Source organism: Odontesthes bonariensis, chromosome 4, assembly GCF_027942865.1.
Source record: "Odontesthes bonariensis isolate fOdoBon6 chromosome 4, fOdoBon6.hap1, whole genome shotgun sequence".
Classification (NCBI taxonomy): Eukaryota; Metazoa; Chordata; class Actinopteri; order Atheriniformes; family Atherinopsidae; genus Odontesthes; species Odontesthes bonariensis.
The window spans coordinates 16787157-16806623 of NC_134509.1; the positions used below are offsets into that span (position 1 = coordinate 16787157).

Sequence of the window (19467 nt, forward strand, 5' to 3'; positions counted from 1 at the left end):
ATACGTTCATGCAAGCAAGCATAAATGGGCCCTTTCTTTTAGTTTTGCCGCCAGTCTTTAGCCTGGCTGACACGTCCACATCTCGATGAGATGGTGGTCTGGGAACTAGGTGTGCATTTTCTCGTATTTGAGGCGTGGTTTAGAATGCCTAGAGCCGTTTATTGGGCGCTACGAATGTCTATCAAATGGCGTCTGGTTCTTCCCATGCTGCTTTGCGTGCGATTCATAGCCAATTGTATCACTTATACCAGATGACGTATGTAGAGCGACAGAAATTCGACGAGCAAATACATCCTTCTTGGCAATGAAATCTTTCAACGCCAAACGTTGCTCTTTTTTAAAAGTAAACTTGCGTTCTAAGCTACTTAAAACACTTTCTAAGGCTGCATCGAACGGTAACGTTGTGTCCGCTGCCATGTTGGATTAACACTCTACAAGCTTCGGTGTCGCGCATAGACGTCGTCATCGTCTTGCTGCCCCCCCCCCCCCGTTCTGTGATTGGTTCCCTAACTCAGGCAAAAATAAGGGCGGTGGTTTCCAGGCTGCCTTTGCAGTGTGAATGAAATTGCGCGCAAAGCAGCATGGGAATTCCCAGGCTAGCCAGTCTTTGTTTTTGTTTGCAAATTGTGACGATGTCGATCATAAAGTTGAACCATTATGCCGTATTAATTCAGATGTATCTTTTTTGTATGTTGAGATACTTAAACGTTTAATCCACGAAAAAAAGAATATGAAAAAAAAAAATTTTGGTTGCGTGAATGGAAAATAAATTACTTAATTGGCTCTAAAGACTTTGCGGGTTGCTAATGAAAAGTTGCACCACTGTTTAGTAGTTGTGCATTTCTTTTTATGTCTAAGGGGGTTCGCCGTAGTAAGTGTGACCCCCCCCTTTCTGCTGCTTTGGTTTATTGGTGAGCACAGCTTTTACCAAACGTCACCCTGGCATGGAAAATAGAATCATTTGTAATTGACAGTGATTGTATCAGATATGCATTTGACTACAATGCAATAAAGTGTAATTTTATGAAATCTACATGTAGTTTTATTTTTGATCTCACTTGATAGATACATCCTTGAGACATTGAAATGTATTCATATTGCTGCGGTGGTGTCGTCTTACATTAACATACATTAAAATGACCGATCGGCTGTATATTCTCCCGCAGGTGGTAGACTAAAGAGTACTTTCTTGCTTCTTCTGCAGATTCACATTGACCTCAGTAACTTTCTTTCACACGGTATGCAATTAGACTTGACTTTTGACCTTGATTAATGACGCGCCAAGCTCTTTTGTCCATCCGGGGTGTAAGAGCACCACCTATCAAGGCTCACTTATTCAGACTTGTTCCACCTGCTGCTGACCTTCAACATTTGCACATCGTCTTCCACTAACTGACCTCAGAATCCTGCAGGCTTGATTGGAGCCACACATGTTTTGCTGTAGATCAGCGCCTGGAAATCTGGAATCAAGCTGAACACCCTCATAGTGCTGGGCGGTATACCGGTTCACACCGAATACCGGTTTATAATTTCGTTATGATATGAATTTTTAATATACCGCCATACCGGTGTATTTGATTACACAATGGGGGGGAACGCTGCGTCGCGCGACATTGTTTGAGACGGGACCCTTTTCAGTGTTGCGCTTCTAAACACGCATGTTTACTGTCTATTTTTAACGCTATTTAAAAAATACTGGTATTCGTTAAGCTGCATTTCATTTCCCTGCTCTCCCTCCGTCTCTGTCAGTCATGCGTCTCTCTCACATAGCCTACTCACACACAGCCCCTCCCCTCCGTGCACACCGCGTGTGTCTCCATCAGCGAGATCATCCCTGGAAGCTTGGAAGCTTGCTAGCTTCAGCGTCGCGTAGATTAGCTCCCATTAAAAAGTCCTATAAAAATATTTTATATTTTTAATACAATGTTGTCCCGTCCCGACCCGACCCATAGCAAACAAGCGATTACGCCTTCTTTATAAAGTTAACTAGTCGCAAGTTTGCCGTTAAAAAAAATAAAAATAAAAATAAAATGTAGTTGGGTTGTCGAGGTCTAAACACTAGCAGCTGTGAATCAAATAAATTAGGTTTTTTAAACTCTTACACTGAATGTTTGCTGCTTCAATCCAGATGAGTATTGAAAAATATTTTCCGCGATTGAAAAAGAGACGTGCGTGTTGAGGATGAGGAGCAGCCTGAACCGGAGGTATCATTCTGAAACAGAGCTGAACAGTCCGACCAGTGTAATTATTATTAGCTATGTTATTCATTTGTTTCCAATGAAGATGTGAATATTAATACAATAAAGTTCTGTGTGACCAATTATTAACGAAGGAATTATTTTGAAGAATTTTTATTTTAATTTTTAATTCTGTTCTCAATCTGTAGAAAATGCTGTGAACACCTAATTATGCATGAAAAAAAAATACCGTGATACCATGAAAAAATACCGTGATATGTATTTTTGGTCATACCGCCCAGCACTACACCCTCATTGTACTCAGTCAGTCATAAATGATCAGAAGCTTTTTAAAAATCAGCACCAATTTAGGGGCCAACTACATTGTGGAAAGACTCCAAAAAAGGAAGGGAAGGAAGACATAGACTGAGCAGTCATGCTTATTCCAAGAGGAATTAGTCCAATGTAACAGGAGGCTCCACCGTCCTATGAATTAGACAAACAAATGAAAATGTCTTCTCTGCGGCAGATGTGCTTTGTTTTACTCCGGTTTCTTGCTCATTTCTTTTTATTCATGTAGAGACTGCATGACACTCACCAGCAGCAAACTACATGTTGTTCCTATAGAGCTTCTGTACAAATCAGTGTATCCAAGGACCCTTACATGTGAGTTCATTATGCTTTAACAAGCAGACTTTTCCCCGCATGTTAGTTAAGGCAAATGAGAACATTGTGAGCTTTTCTAAAGTAACGCGTAGTAGAAAAATCAAAGCTTGACGCTTCTGAGACAGTTTGCCTTATTTGACACCACACGTCCAACAATATGACTGTTGTGTACGCACACATCTCAGTGGCAATGTTCAAAAGATTTATAGTACCCATAACACCGCGACAATTCAAACTGCAGAAACGTGTGAAGCGGGAGCTCATCCTTGTTGAACTGGTGGGCAAATATCAACGGGATTCTCCCCCAAATGAAAAAATATTCTTGATAAACCCGAACTGCCTGCCCTGCCTTATGGTGTTGTTTGGTTCACTTCTTTTTTTCTAAGGTCTTTTTGACCTTTGTGATGGCAGGGAAACTAAGTGTGCCATTTCCACCAAAAAAATCGCCATGGGGGGTGTCACCAGTTTTTCGTTTTTTTCCTCAGAAAGTGGTCACTCTCAGTCTTGTCGGAAACAGTTGGACTGAGCTGCCAAAGTGAGGGTAACTTAGAGTTAGCTGCATGGAATCAGTATAAAATGCTCATTTTTGACTTGTCATAAGTGAGTTAAAAGATGAATTCCACACAGTTTTGGGGACTTATAAGACTTGTAGAATTATGTCAGATGAATTAGGGGACTCTCTTTCTTTAAAAGGACAAAAATAAAGCAAAGCATTGCCAGGAGTTGCTTTCGCTCATTGCTTTTTACACCCGAGTAAACAAATACCATTACCGTAGTAATGCCGCATCAAAAATGTTTTTCAGGAGAGATTTTTCTCTTTTTTTGTTTGCATTTTTTGACAACAGTCAGAGTGCAACTTCCTTAGAAACTTGTCAGAATGTCGGAGAGCTTAAAGGCGTCAAGGCTTGCAAAGCAGCACAACTCTCAAAGCACAACAGCAGTCTGTTCGAATGAAAAATGCAACTCTTTGACCGTGATGTAAAGCAGTCTGGAGGAAACTAAAGGATGGAGGCGAAAGTCTCGGGCTGTGCTCGATCTTTCTTGTTTTTATTCAAAGCAGAACGTCGGGAGGCTGGTGAGGTTGGAGGAAGATTACACAGAGCCAAATGTGAAGCCCCTGTGTTATTGGGACATCTGCGTTGCCACAGGATGGATGAGCCAGTGAAGCCATATGAAGTTAAATTTCCTCTGATTAAATATGGATCGGTAATTGGCGTATTCATTTAGGGCTAGTGCCCCATTATAACCGACTGAGCCATTCTTGATGTCGGTATTTGCTTCAGGGCTCACCCTTTTGAAAAGTGCCAGAGAGACGCTGATTAGAACGTGAGTGGGGAGTTCAACGCTTATGTGATTGGACGGATGATTCGGGTGCAGAGAAGCGGAGAGAAGCCACCAGACGTGTTTCAAATAACGATACGGATGTAAGCACTCAGTGAGCAAGTAGAAAAGAGAGGAAACAAACAACCTGACTGGACCTACTCTGAACTTCAAAGGATTACCATTGCAGCGAGTCAGCGACACATCACCAGCAAATGCAGCTCACATTCCCTATTAGTGGGAATCGCAACCGTTTCATATGACTGTACTCAGGAAAAGAAGGTGACCAGCTTTTTATGGCCGTATAAAAGGCGAGTCTTGAATATTTGGAAAATCACAAATATTCAGCTTCCCTCAAATGGACTAACTGTTCTGAAAAAAATGAAATAAATTCCTTATTTAAATGCCCCATTCTCAACAATGTTGATGACAAAATAAGCAGGTTTTTAAAAATGATTTGGATGGAAAGCAGTGATAAAACAGCTTGTAGTTGTCATTGGCTGATATGATCACCACATTTCATTTTGAGATTCCGCCACAACACCACAAAACATGGGAAAAGTCGAGCTGGCATTAAAATGAACTGTATATCTTTTTGCCTTACTGGGCTGTGTCCAAATTCATTGCGAGCTGCAGTGGCAGAAATGCTCAGATGGGCTTCAGTTGTACCTAAATCCTAGCAGGCCTTGGTAGAAAGTGCGGGATTGCAGAAATGGAAAAGGGACACAGCATCAGGCCGTATCTCTCCCTCAAGCCAAATGAAAATTCCGAATGATGTGTCAGTCACAGGATGGGTCACAGTGACAGAAACCACGACTGAGAGTCCAACAGCCAAAAGAACCAGCTGCCCATCAGCGTTCACTTTGTCAAGGTCAACACTGTTAATACTAAGTGAGAGTTGAAAATCCTCCAAGGGTGTTGCTACAATAAATAACAGACAAAGAAAGGAAGGGGAGCACCGTCAAGTTGACTCTTTGCATGTCGTCTCAAACCTCTTTGAATGTAGGAACTTCTTCTCATTTGGAAATGCACACAAAGCATCACCAAACTGCACCCCACTCCCTACAAGCACATGTTTTCACTCATTTTCAGCAGTAAGGAAGACACTCACGTTTAGTCCTCAGATAGCTTGTCTGAGGACTGATCTAGTCTTACCATTAACTACACCTTAACTTGTGAGTTAGCTGCACTCCGCTGGAACATAGTGCAGCAGGTTGCCAGGGACTCAGATATTTCCCTGAGGAGTTTAGTACAGATACAAACATGGCTAAAGGGAGGGTGAATATTGGGCTAATTCGCCACTCTTTAGGTAAACATGACTCCAAAGGAATGTTAATGATGACTGCTGAGCTGGATGTGTCCAGAGTAAAGAGGCAGCATCAAAGTTATAATGTTGGAACTGAATTTTGAGGATCATTTCGGAGGATGTGTTATCATTTGCTCTTTCATTGCATGTGTTACTAATCTGCCCGCCCTCACTGTTAAAAAAGAGATGACAGAAAGTGAAGTAGAAACAGATGTATGTGCCAAACAGTGCAACAGCTTCACTAACTGCAGCCCTTTCAATTACTGACATAAGTGATTGCTTAAATCAACACAACTCAAAGACCCTTTTGGCAGCACCTTTAAGAACGGAGGATTTACTGCAGGGCCGTTTGTTCGAAAGCATCAGTTTTGGTAAAGTGTAGCTTGTCAGAGTGGTTAGAAATCACAAGAGGACTTGTTTCCTGTACCTGTAACTGTCCAACAAGAAAAGATCACTCAAAAAATGGGACAAATTTTATTCATGTACACAGGATGAATTAAAAACATTTCTGTTTCGATGAGATATAACCTAGATACATTTAGGCTACGGCTACACGAAAACGAAACGAGGATTTTTTTGAAAACGGGTACGAAAATTATTGCGACCACACGTGAAAGCTGCTGTAAAGACTCAGGTCCAGATGGTCAGTTCATTGCAAACGTCAGTTTTTGTGATAAACATAAATAATTAAAATATGCATAAATGAAAATGTTGGTAGGCTATTCGTGCCTCATGCCGTGCAGCATGCATCTGTGTGCATCTGTGGTCTGTGCATGCTCGGTGCGCACGCACGCATATCGAACATTCGAACAACTTTACATTAAACACGTGCGATCAGTGCAGCCGAGCTCAGTTGGCTGGAAGCGCTATGGAGGACATTAAAAGAAAAATAGCTTCTGGAGAACTGAAAGTCGTGGAAAATGAGAGGGGGAAATCCACTGTGTGGAAACGCTTTAAGCTATAATGGATTATGGTGGATAATGGTGCGCTGTCACCAATGTGTATTTACTGATTAGGGTGCGCCGTCTTGCGTTGGTCACTGGTCTCGGGCTTCCGGCGGGCTCGAACACAAATATTTTAATTAATCTCGGGCCCGGGTCGGATTTGAGAACTTTTCTGTCGGTTGAGGGCCGGGTTCGGACAGAAAAATCCGGCCCGAGCCAGGCTCTAGGATGTGTATACGTCACTGCGTTGGCCATGTGGCTGTGACGCAGATGTAAACAAATCCGTTTTGGCTGTAACAATGGAAACAAAACGACGCCGTTCTCAGATCTTCCCACTCTGGGGTCCGTTTCACAAAGCAGGTTCAACAAACTCTGAGTCCATTCCTGAACTCTGAGTTGATCTACTCTGAGATAGAAAACCCTGAGTTTTCGGTTCCAGAAACGCTGATTTGAGTGAGTTTAATCAACTCTGAGTAAGTTCACCTTGAGTTTCGCGTGTGCGCCACAACTTTAAAAAGCCAGCATCAATGGACCCCCGATTCAACGAGTCACCATGGCAACGGGGAAGAGTAGGGGCTACGTTTTTCACCAACCTCGAATTGGAAATCTTAATGCGCTCATACGGCGATTTTCAATATGTTTTTAGAAATAAGTGCAACACCGCTGCTGCAGCAAAAGCAGAAGTTTAAATGTAGTCCTTTGCAATCACAATAATATTACAGGGAAACTGCTTGAATGGTAGCCCATTCATTTATTTCATTTAGGTGCAATCTCGCAGGGCAGAAGCGCACTTGGCAGCAACTTAAGATGAAATATAAAAACATTGTTCAAACAGGTGAGACCTCGGCATGGAGGTACCTCATTTTGATCATGTTTTATACTATAAAGTAAATAATAAGTGGCTATTTCCCTGTGCAGTTGTTTTATCCCCAACATAATGCTGTTTTCACACACATAAATGTCTTCTCAGCCAGAGGGCACGGTGTCCTGCTCTTTCTCTCCAGCCTGAAAATGTTGTCCTCTGCGCTTTTGCTTTTTAAGGGTTTTTTTCCTCTTTTTTTCCTCTTTTTTTTTTTTTTGTGCTTTTTATTTTATAAGTTGAGGTGGGAGTCACTGTTGTTTTTTTTAGGGAACGTGACAAGTTTCTCTACAAAAATAATAGAATTCATGAATTTTTTGACCAGCAATGAGACTGACTGAGAGTTTCATGTGTTTTGCATCTTTACTACACGCCTTCGATGTCGTGCACACAGAAAAATGCGTATGTGAAACAAGCCTCTGCGAGTGCCTTCGGAGGAATGTTCAAGCATAAGCCCTCACGATAGATGGGCAACAGCAGACACACATACTCGTACCCTCTAGCCGCAATGTGATCTTGTGACAACAGCAGGTGCCCCTAATTCCCTTCAGAGGGCAACTGAATGACAGATATAAAAGGACAAAACTTAATTAATAAGCACATGTGATCCCTGGCAGTTGGTTGGCGGGTCCTTTTTGAGAAAACAGCCCACTCTCCTGATCTGTGGTTTTTGTCTGTCATGCTCTGGAGAGACTGACAAGTCTGTCTGGAGGTCGGAGGTGTGTGTCCGACACCGTCTGCCCAAAAGTCTTTACAGAACTGAAAGTGGCTCGAGCACTGCGGTCATTGTGGAGATGTAGCATCCGTTTCCATTTCATCTGACATGCAGTAAATGTGTCTTATCGTTTGTGACAGGGTGTTCTCACTCATGTAAACTGAATCCAGGCTTGTCACTGTGTCTCCCAACACGATGCTCATTACTGCACACCTTCCTCTGATATATGTGAAAGCTGTGCGAATCTGCTCTGTGGGTAGGTAACACCGCCGCATGCACGTCGTGTCATTTTGAAATACGTTAACAGTTTCTGGCACATCCATGCGTTCTCCAACAAAAAACACGCAAAGTGTTTCCTCAGTTAGTTTGGTAAAAAATAGTAAACTTGCGTTGCGCTTTTGTGCGCCCACAGTCTGTAGATCATGTTTGCCGAGCACGCACATTGTGGAGCCCCTGCTGACAATTACAAACGTGCATTATTTAAAGGGACCTGCCTCCTTTTCATTATTAACAGACATCAAAAGGTGACAGTCAAATTTCACATTCTGCGAATCATCAGGGGAGTGCATTTGCGCTGAATGGTTTGATGAAATCACTGAAATGCATATACACACACACGCAAAGATTTGTTGCAATCCCTCTCAGCAGATGGACGTCTCTAAAGAATTAAACCGCCGTTTATGAATGTTTCATGCGTACTTAAATAATTGCTAACCTGTTTCAAAAAAAGAACACCACAGGTTTTTCATTGTCAAAAGACCGTCGTTAAAGATTGGCGGCTTATATTCTCCCTTTAAGGTCCTCGCAGTATGAAATTAAGAGCTTTGAACTGATTCAGGCTCAGACACCCGGTTTATCGTCAGTTTGACAGATTCACAGTGATTGAGATGACGGCCACACTTTAACTTCGCCTTGGACAGTTTCTGGCTGAAGCGGGCCGAGCTGGTGTCAGCCTCCCATCCGACCAATTAAAGATCATTTTCACAGTGGGGAGTTTCTGCTTTTTATTGTGAAAACTAGTATTTGTTCTGCAGTGTACATCGACAGTCATGTGGGGTAAAAAAAACAACAACTTTCTTTTTTTTTTTTTAATTCTAAGGCTTAACAAATCAGGACATCAATTACAAAAAACCCATCTGGGGTCAACCTTAGACGAGCAACAAAATGTGGCACGGTGGCATTATGTATTTAATAAAAACTGACTGCTTTTATATGAAGGTGAGTACCAGGTGCTACTAAGAAATCTTTTCAGAGAGGAATGAACATGAAAATTGTCCAATGGAAGAGAAGTTATCTTGAGTTCCTTTTGTGATCTTGGTGTTGAACTGCTCCATCTTTTTGGCTGTGAGGTGTCCGAACCGATGAGATGTTTCTAGGACACCGCTCAGTCCGATGAGCTTCTTTTATCTCCTTCTGCGGTTGTCAGCAAAGCTTGCTTGTGCCACCACACACTTTACACAAAGGTGTTGGGAAGAAGCGGCTCTTCCTTACATAACACGGAGCATCCTTATTGCAGCTTACAGTCTGCAGGCAAAGAAGCTCACTCAAGGACAACAGTGAGCATTCTCTCACCGTTCACCATCAACGTCTGCTTTTTTTCTTCTTTTTCTTTTCTTGCTGTCCTACCACATACTGCTCTGATTGGGTCTCATCCAAAGCCAGCAATGTCTGCGGCTGCTTCTGTGTTGGATTATGTCGTAGTGATGTCTGTAGCACATTCTGATACCTCAGGTCTTTCATGTGGTGGGCGAGTAACTGTACGTTTAGGTGCAAATGATGAGTAAAATCTGAGTAGAATGATCCGTTAACAAAATTGCATTGTCAGTCTCTTCCTGGTGTGTGCCATGGCCAGGCCAACAAAGGGGAGAATACCTTGGCTACAGAGACACGTGCGTAAAATGTGTGAACAACCGGCCAAACTACCCTGAAAAATGAAAAATACCAGGGGGAACAAGACCTTAGAGGTTGATATACCTTTACATTTTCCTGAATGAGTGAACAACTCAGTGAAATATTTTGTCCCATTTTTTTTCATGTTTATAAATCTGCTGATCTTTCAGGTCTTATTCGTTGCAGATTCATAGAACATTTCTTGTTGTCACTGACTTGTGTCCTTCCCCTATTTTATTCACAGGGAACATCTTTGTGGTGAGCCTGGCGGTGGCAGACCTTGTGGTGGCCATCTACCCATACCCTCTGGTCCTCGTTGCCATTTTCCACAATGGCTGGGACCTGGGCTACGTCCATTGCCAGATCAGTGGCTTCCTCATGGGTGTCAGCGTCATCGGCTCCATCTTCAACATCACCGGCATTGCCATCAACCGTTACTGCTACATCTGTCACAGCCTCAAATATGATAGGCTGTACAGTGACAAAAACTCTGTCTGCTATGTGATACTGATATGGGCGTTGACTGTAGTGGCCATCGTGCCCAACCTGTTTGTGGGTTCACTTCAGTATGACCCACGAGTTTATTCTTGCACCTTTGAACAGTCGGCCAGCTCGGCCTACACAATCGCAGTGGTTTTTTTCCACTTCATTTTACCCATCATGATTGTCACCTATTGCTACCTACGCATTTGGATATTGGTCATACAGGTGAGGAGGCGGGTCAAGCCAGACAATCGACCCAAGCTCACGCCGCACGACGTGCGAAACTTTGTGACTATGTTTGTGGTGTTTGTGCTCTTTGCCGTCTGCTGGGCGCCACTCAACTTCATCGGCCTGGCTGTAGCGATCAAACCGGAGGTGGTGATTCCCCTCATCCCCGAGTGGTTGTTTGTGGCCAGCTACTTCATGGCCTACTTCAACAGCTGCCTTAACGCCATCGTGTATGGTGTGCTGAACCAGAACTTCCGGCGGGAGTACAAGCGTATTGTTGTGTCAGTGTGTACAGCTCGAATCTTCTTCCAGGACAGCTCCAACGACGCAGGGGAGAGGCTCAAGAGTAAACCATCGCCGCTCATGACCAACAATAACCAGGTGAAAGTGGAATCTGTCTGAACCACAACTCAGAGACGTATGCTGTTTTGGGGAGGTAATTGTTGTTGTTTTGTTTTTTTTAAAGCCGAGCGATTTAAAAATACCAAATATGAAAATAAAGCAGCTTCTATCCTCTGAGCTGTCGAGACTGTCATACTGTACGGTGCTATCTGAACAATCATAGTAAGAACAGAGGCGCATTTAATCTTTGTCTCTGATCAAGCACTTCGACTCTGCAGTACATGTAGTACAGTGAATATATGATGTCTGTTTTGTTTTCATGTTTACAGTGATGATATAAATGTATCATGCATTATATAAGTATTTTGAAATGTCATGTCATATTATGAAATGTCATGTAGTTATATAGTAAGATATATCAGGTTTCAGTTATATGAAAACAGCATTTTATGAGGCCAATAAGATATTTCTACAAAACTTTGTTGAAAATATAACCAGACGTTTATAAAGGAAGTTAATTCATTTGAGTAACCTCATCTGTGACAGTTACACCGAGTACAAGCAAAGTGGGTTGCCGCAGTCTGATTATACCTTACAGTACCGTCATTATGCATTAGGTGAAACATTGAATTTAGTAAGACAGATCTTTCTCTCCACCATGTGAACTCATTCTACTATATGCATGAATATCAGGAACTGTTAATATGCAAAATAAAATCTGATATTGACGGAGGCTTTGCTTTAGCCCTGTGTTCAGTTTACTCACAAGTGCAAGCTGGTGGTCAATTTTGCAGATCATTCTGTAATTCTAGTCTTTGCTAGTTCCGAGGCATTTTCAATGAAACATTTGTTGTAGGATTGCTGAATTAAGCCACTTTCAGACATGCGTTCCCTTCCATTAATCTGAAGATGTCAGGTTCACCAGGTCCAGGTCCACGGTGCAACAGAGATTCTACTGTCAGACATAGAAACATTAAGAACACTCAATCTCACGCACACAATGTTAAATTGTTTTCTTTGGCTTATGTGGAATGAGATTCTTCATGAATGAATAAAAGCTTTGCCCGCTTTTTTTTTTACCCCCCCCCCCCATAAGTTTTTTTCCAAACTATTATGAGGGGACATACCTAAAAGGTTTTTTTTCACAGAACTCAAACAAAATAAACAAAAAGCCACTGCTGAATGTTTTCTACTGTTTTCCGCCTCTGTGGCCAAAGAGACAGTAAACCCGACCGTGCAATTTACCATGGCGATTAATCAATCAGATATGAAGAAAAATGCTATATTTTTTACTGTTATATAATGCGTTTATTGAGGTAATATGAATTGTCATGGCAACATGACATGTTATCATAGGAAAAAAAAAAAGAAGAAAACTTGACCATGTGAAGGAACTGAAGACTGTCGCTCCCATGTGAAAGCAACCTTTAAGTAATGCTCTTTGGCAAAACACAATTGAGGACAATGTCAAATTGTTCTAATCCAACCACGAAGCTCCATTAGTGACAGGACATCAACACATTGGCTGCAAAAATAACCATTGCATATGATGACATGTGGTTATATACTGTGAGTCCATTATTTTTAGCATTGTCATATGATCAAGATAAACCCATTTTCAGGGTCGGTTTTATTTAAAGTGCTAGTAGGCACCAAAGTGTCCTTCACATTGTGAAGGACACTTTGGTGCATAGGAGGCAGAATGTTACTGTACATCATGACACGGATTGTGTGTTTCATAGTGTGCGTGGGCAACCCTGTTGTGTGAAACGCACACAAAAAAAGCGCAGGGAAGAATGGTACAGCGATGCATTTGAAATCCACTCAGATTACATAACGGTTGCTGACCATCATCCTCCAAGTGTGCGCTAAAAGAGCCAACTCACAGTGGATTCCCCACCCCCCTGCTTTATCCAGTTAATCCCAAGAGCTGTGTTTGCTAGGAAAAACTGAATGGTTTGATGAAAAGCAAACGTAAAAAATCCCAGGGATTTACACTGACATGTTCTGATCTTGGACAACAGGTACCCTCACAGGGAGCATCCTCGGGCGAGAGCGAAGGTCTATTCTATCTATTTTGACACCCAAATGGGAGCCATGGTGTGGGTATGTAAATCCTTGCCACCGTCTGTTTGTAAACAAAATTACATAAAAACCACAGAGTGGAATTTAATCAGATATTTGTTCAAAACTAAAAAAAAAAATGAAGCATTGGCCATCGTGGAGAATCTAGAATTTCTGAGCCTTCTTGATAGAAAAGTAATCAACATCCACAGCAAAAATCCCCCCCCCCCATGCTCATGCTCCACTTCCCCACCAAGTTTAATTAAATATTTGGCTGGTAGTTTCACCTAAGGTACTGAAAGCATACAGTGTGTCTGCCATAGCGTACGAGTAGTCGAGTGAATTTCCATTTAGAGTTCCAGCCAAGGGGAGAATTGAACCATTATAAAATCAAAGAGAATGAACTTTAAAGATTTAATGCACTGAAAACATGAAGAAAAAAAAAACACGTCTTCATAAAAGTCTTAGAAGCTGCCATCAAACAAACAGACTCACACAAAGAAAAAATATTCACAGCCTCGTTACAAAAATTCTTCATTCATGCACAACCTTCTATCTATCACACCTGCAAATCCATGACATTTCGTTTGAATATCTTAGCAGACACTTTTGTCCAAGGTGACTCACAAGCAAAGATCAGGGGCAATGTGGTGCTGACTCTCGACTTCAGTGTGTTGACAGGATAGGCAGGGACAGTGGACATTCTCAGCAGTGGACATCAGCCACAGCCACCCTGTGCAATCAATCCGTAAACATGTTCCAGAGTAAATCATTAGAGGCAGTGCAAGTTCTTTCCTAAAAATAACAATGGTACTTACTCGTGACTCTGCCCCCAGCAGATGGGCCATGTTCATCTGTTATACTGTATTTTTCTCTCTTTTGTCACTGTCCCATGGTCAAGGAAAGTGCATATGTGAGCTTGATAAGTTATTAAATTGACTGTTAGCTTACTTGTTGTCTTCTGCTTTCACACAATTTTCTTTTAATCTGAGGAGCATGTACAAAGCCTGTGTTGGTGTTCGGATCTCACACAAGATAGTTCCCAGATCAGAAGAAATTAAGTTATTTATCTGTTTAACAGACTGTGCTCATTCATTTTTTAAGATATTAATTGATATTTAATATCGTAGTTACTTAGTTGTTCTTTTAATTCTGTTAAAAGCAGTGATCCAATTTTTTCTCCAATGATTCTGAAGTGAAAAAAAGGCATTATCATGAAAACGTATGGTTCACAGGTATTTCTCATTTTAGATTAATTTATTTTGAATAAAATGATCTATTTCCCGAAAAAAAAGAAGATAAAGAGGCATGTTAACTATTCTTTAACTGACAACTTGACTGTGAATTATTTGTTGTCACCTCAAACTCTTTATATAATAAAATGTATCAACCAAAATGCACGTCTTCTATACCAATGTTTCATGCTACAACTAAGATCAGCCAGTTTCATGTTGTTTGAAGAGTAAATTCTTTGGAAAAAGCAAAATTCCGAATTTTGCAGATATGCATTTAAGCATCCTGCATGTGTCAGACAGTAGTTGCTCTAAACATTTGAAAAGAATGATAATTATTTGTAGCCTATTAAACTGATGAGTTTGAGTTTTTCATCCATTTGCTGTTTTGAGAACTGGTTTGAAATCAGGGTCCCATGATGCTGCAGAACATCATGTAAAGCATGCAAGAGCCAACCCTGCCACTAATACTCTGATGTTATGAATGTGCTTTCTATGATGCATCAAGCTAGCGCGAGCCATTTGCATCCGATGCAAAGCATTGTTACACATTTCTCTTTGTTAACTAGATTAACACACTTCTTGTTCTGTTCTAGCACACATTTCTAGGGATCATTGGTGTGTCAACATGTTGTACTCTTGTGTATCTAAAGTCCGCTAGCTTAGCACGGCTACCAGCTCACTCCCTTCATCTACTGCTTTCACTTGGTCCATGTAGCAGTTTTTTTTATTTTTTTAAAACTTTTTTGTAGTTTTGACCCCAGGATAGCTGGGTGACGGTCAGGAAGAGGAGGCATAGTCGTTCAAGTCAAGCTCATGATTCAACGCCAACCTGTCCACATTTCTAATAGATTTCTTTTCCAGCCAAAGACACACCTGCTGGGGAAAGAAACCCTGGTAGTTGGTATGAAGGACCAAAACTGCCAGAATCAAAAATGAATAAATAATTAGATATATGAGCAAATAAATAATCAAATACGTGTGTTTTTACATTTTCACTTTTCCTAATCTATTTATTTTCCCACTTTTCCACATTATTACTTTTCCTCACCCTTCCCCCCCCCCCCCTCAAGTGATAATAAGGTGGGCATTAGTGACCTTGGTCTAAAGCATGATTGGTCATCTACGAGAAACCGTGTCAACCAATCAGCTCTCAATAATTCCACAGGAAACGAACTGGCTCTGCCCTCATTTTTTCGTGAGAGATAATGGCTTCCATGGTTTTTTTTTATTGGCTCTGCAGGAATTGGACTAATTTGGAATTTAATGATTTGGGTTTGATTGGATTATGATAGCATTAGAATGAATTGGATTGTAATTGACACGAATTGGACTGCGTTTTTTTTCGTGTGTCTTGAGATAACATTTGTTGTGATTTGTCTCCACAGAAATAAAACTCAATTCAATGGAATTGAGTTGAACTAAACTTAATTGAAAAGCCAGCTAAGTGTTTCGCTTTTGTCACAGAAATGTCGATGCTAGAATTTGGTTACTGAAACTAAAGAGAAATAATGGGATGAGGAATTGGATTAATTTGTTAAGAGTGATGTTGGAACACAGCACTCGAGATGGTGGAGTAGCAATTGACCAGCTCAGATGATCTGATTTCTGATCAGTAAATTGAGGGGCTGAGTTAATTTACTTGTACCACGGTTGTTTCTGGCTCTAAGTGCACGTACACATGCCATTTGTGAGGGAAACACTGCAGATTAATTTGGTAAAGAGCTATGCTGCTGTGGTCAATGGATTGATTTTGTGCATAGCCACGTTGTTGAGTTGAGGATCAATATCAACACCCACCACCTGGCAGCTTCACTAACTTCCATCAGAGACAGTTGGGATTAACAGATGCACTGCTGCTACGGTTTAACAAAGCAAGAATGACTGCCCCCCCTATTGGTACGTCAGCCGAGACCCGGGCTGCGTCGCAGCAGGACATACCAGCCTTTGGGCAGGACAATTTCACAGTGTCGATAAGTTAGTCTGCAAGTATGGAGAGTCAGAAATATCTACATCAAAGCAGTTTAGTTCTTTAAAAACAAGTGCGGATTGTTTAAGTTGTTCTGAGATCCGTCAGTCAGCGTTCAAAGCAGACGTGCTCCGAGCATCTCAGATCTGCAAACACAGATAATAGTTTTATGACTTTGAAACTGAGTTTTACACACTCAGTGAGTGTTTTTAATTATTCATGTTTGGCTGGGTGGGTAAGTCCAGATTTTTCTGTGATGTGGAAAAAGAAGCGTATTTATTTCTGCTTTATTCTGTTATGAACTTTTCTTGTGTTTTGCTCTTGAGAAAGTCAGGCTCTGCGTCATGAATGAAAGGTTTTCCTTTATTCAGCTAATTTTGTTTTTCATCTTTTGTTTTATTTCCTAACTCTGCCAATTCAGAACATTTTTTTGATACTTTAGATTTCACTGTGACTTACAGCATATTCTATCTAAGTTGGCTGTTCATTCAGAAAGCCACAAAATACTTTTGTTCACTTTTTTTGCTGGCTGGTTTTGTTTGAATTTAATTTCAACGATAAAGCACATGAACAAGCTGGCAAACATAAAGGAAAATAAAGTTGTGATTAACTTATGAGTGGGAAATAGAAGTAAGGATTATGGAATAAAATGGTTGGGATAAATGGTAAAGAAAAGAAGCAAGGATTACTCAAAAGATCAAGAGAAAGAGGTACATGCTGGGGTAAAGGGTTAACAGGGTGAGACAGAGTGAATTTCAAAAGGGGAAGTATTAGCGGGTAGGGGTTAGCTTAGGAAGAAAGGGGTTGTTTGGAGGAATTGTTTTAGATCCAATCTGCCATGGCTATTGTTCTCTGATAGACCGACACCAGATGCGTTGAGTTTCTAAGAAGATAAATTACCATGTTTTCAATTTACTTCTGGAAAATGTGCTTACAAACACTCGCTAAGATAGCCTTCATATAGCTGGATGTTCTGCTGTGCGGAGTTGGATGTGCTCCTTCATTTGAGATTCCCAGTGGATCGATAGCTTTTTTTGCTCTCAGCAACTCCTTCACCTTACTATTTTTGTTCAGAAGCCGCTCTCTTCTCCAAACTTGAGTGACCTTGTTCACTTTTTCAGAAAGCAACTTGGAGCCATTCTGTTGCGCAGAGAGTTCCTTCTTACACATTTCCAGCTGATTTTGGAGTCTTTCCTCCAGAACTTTGCGTCTCACTCTTCTCGGTTGAAGAGCTGACTCTGTTTAATTCAGCTGTGCTAATGTGTCCACGTAGTTGTTTCTTTGGCACAGCTCTTGTTCGTGGCCATTCTGATAACATTGTCTTTCTTGCTGAGATGATATTGAAGCTGGCTGACTTTATCCTGCTAGCCCTCCTGCATGCATTTCATCTCCCTAAAATCTGTCAGTTCATCAATGGAAGCTTCGGTTCTCTCACTTCAGTTTGTGAGTTTGGTGGTTTTGAAGCAAATAAATGATCTGCTTACCCGGAGCTTTTAGCTCTGCACTGAGCTTCTTTTGGAGATCACAGAGCTAGTCTTCGCTCTCTTCCTTTGCCTTCTCGAGGGTGGCCTTCAGCTTTCTGCTTTCATCTCTGATGACAGACATCTTCCTCTTATTGCTCTTGTTTTTCTTGACAAGCTGCTGTCTCACACAATTCCAGGCACTTTCCTCACCTATAGGACTGTGACTTTTACTCTTTTTCTCCTCCTTTTCTTAATTTTTCTCATTTCTAAGCCTCCATCAGTTTCCCTTATGTCCTCCATTACTCAGTAATATTCCTCTACAGTGTCATTTCAAGGAAACACAAATACACATTTTCATAAACCAGAGAGAAACTGGTGAGACAGCAGCCGGGTGTCAACTGCCATTTTTATTTACATAGAAGTTGTTGAATAAGAAAATGTGAGTGTAAAGAAGAAAACCTTAGATGCTAAGACGGGGACTTTTTGTGCTCACTCGAGGTGTTTTCTTTGCCCGTTTCAAAGAACGATGCACAGTAGATGGAATGAAAACAATGTTGCAAACTGTGTCCGACCTGACAAAGATTAGCATGATATACCTCGTTTCTGGACTTGGCCGGCAAAACTTGAACTCGTGCGAATGACCGACGTCTTTCCAGATATGATAACAGGTAATCCCTGAACCAGTAGGTTGCAAAATACATCACAGGATTAGCAGGTAACAGTTACCTTTAAAGAATGTTGGTATATTTCTCAGCTAAATGAGCCTGGTGTTTTGTGACAGTTTTTGAGCAACATAACCCTACCCAGACAGGTTTCCTACAGGAGTTGAACTCCAGTTTTTCAAATTGCATACAGTCTATAGAAAGGAACTAATTGTACCTACATGGGAGACTTGCCAGGAGAAAGCCTCCAAAAAGAAGTATTTGAAGTAAAACTACAGCTTGCACACTAAGACCAGACCCTTTTCTATAATGTGCTGTAGACAATTGGGTCAAAGAAAGAATTATCTGGCCACAGAGATAGCAGAATTGCTGGCTGGATTCAAGCATGAATTCTGAATTACATCCAAAAGTGTTTAAACAAACTGTCAGCCATCTGTCCCACATTTCAAGCTGAACCAAAACTGAAACTTTTAAGATGATAATTATCCTCAGCATACCAGCAAATTCTTTATGATTATGGAAAGGCATGGCTAATTAAACCATCATTACCTGTAAGCACAACAGAAAAGAGAATTAAACCTTAAGTCTTAAGTTTTCTAGATTTTTTTTACCTGATTTGTTGTATGAGTTATAATTTTGTTCCAGCATGAGCATTTTTTTCCCCGTTTTAATATCATCTACCTCAATGAGTAACTAAACCAAAAATGAGTACTTTCATACCTGCACCAAGGTTTGTGCCGGTTAGCACATTCAGTTAGACTCAAGATTTTTTTAATACACCTTCAACCTATTGTTTAATGTCATAAACGTAGCTGTCAAAAAAGTTCAAACAAGTGAGAAGCGTCATAAGACAAACTCAAGTCCTAAAGTGAACCAATCCTTCGTGTCGTGTTTTCATGTCAATGTACATCACAAATAGAAAAAAAAAAGAAAAACTCTGGCAAATCAGCGGCACTGCATTTTCACTGTAACTCTTCTATTTCCGTGCAATTTAAACTGTTTACAAGTTTTCCACTTTACAAAAAGTGGACAGTCAACAAACTATTAAATGATGAACAGAAATACATTTTTTTCAAAATTGACCATCTTGTGTTTCTAGCATCTGAAATAAATCGATGTTTATAGATTAGCACTTTGGAGCTATCCT

General features: G+C 40.9%; 1 protein-coding gene across 1 annotated transcript in view; it reads left to right on the forward strand.

Moving 5' to 3' along the window:
* The window catches only part of mtnr1aa (melatonin receptor 1A a), a 50033-nt gene extending 38092 nt beyond the window's left edge, over positions 1 to 11941 (forward strand). The window contains exon 2 of the mRNA XM_075463235.1: positions 10122 to 11941. Coding sequence (XP_075319350.1) covers positions 10122 to 10990 — 869 coding nt within the window. The 3' untranslated portion in view covers positions 10991 to 11941. The remainder of the gene's footprint in view (positions 1 to 10121) is intronic.
* The last annotated feature ends 7526 nt before the right edge of the window (positions 11942 to 19467 follow it).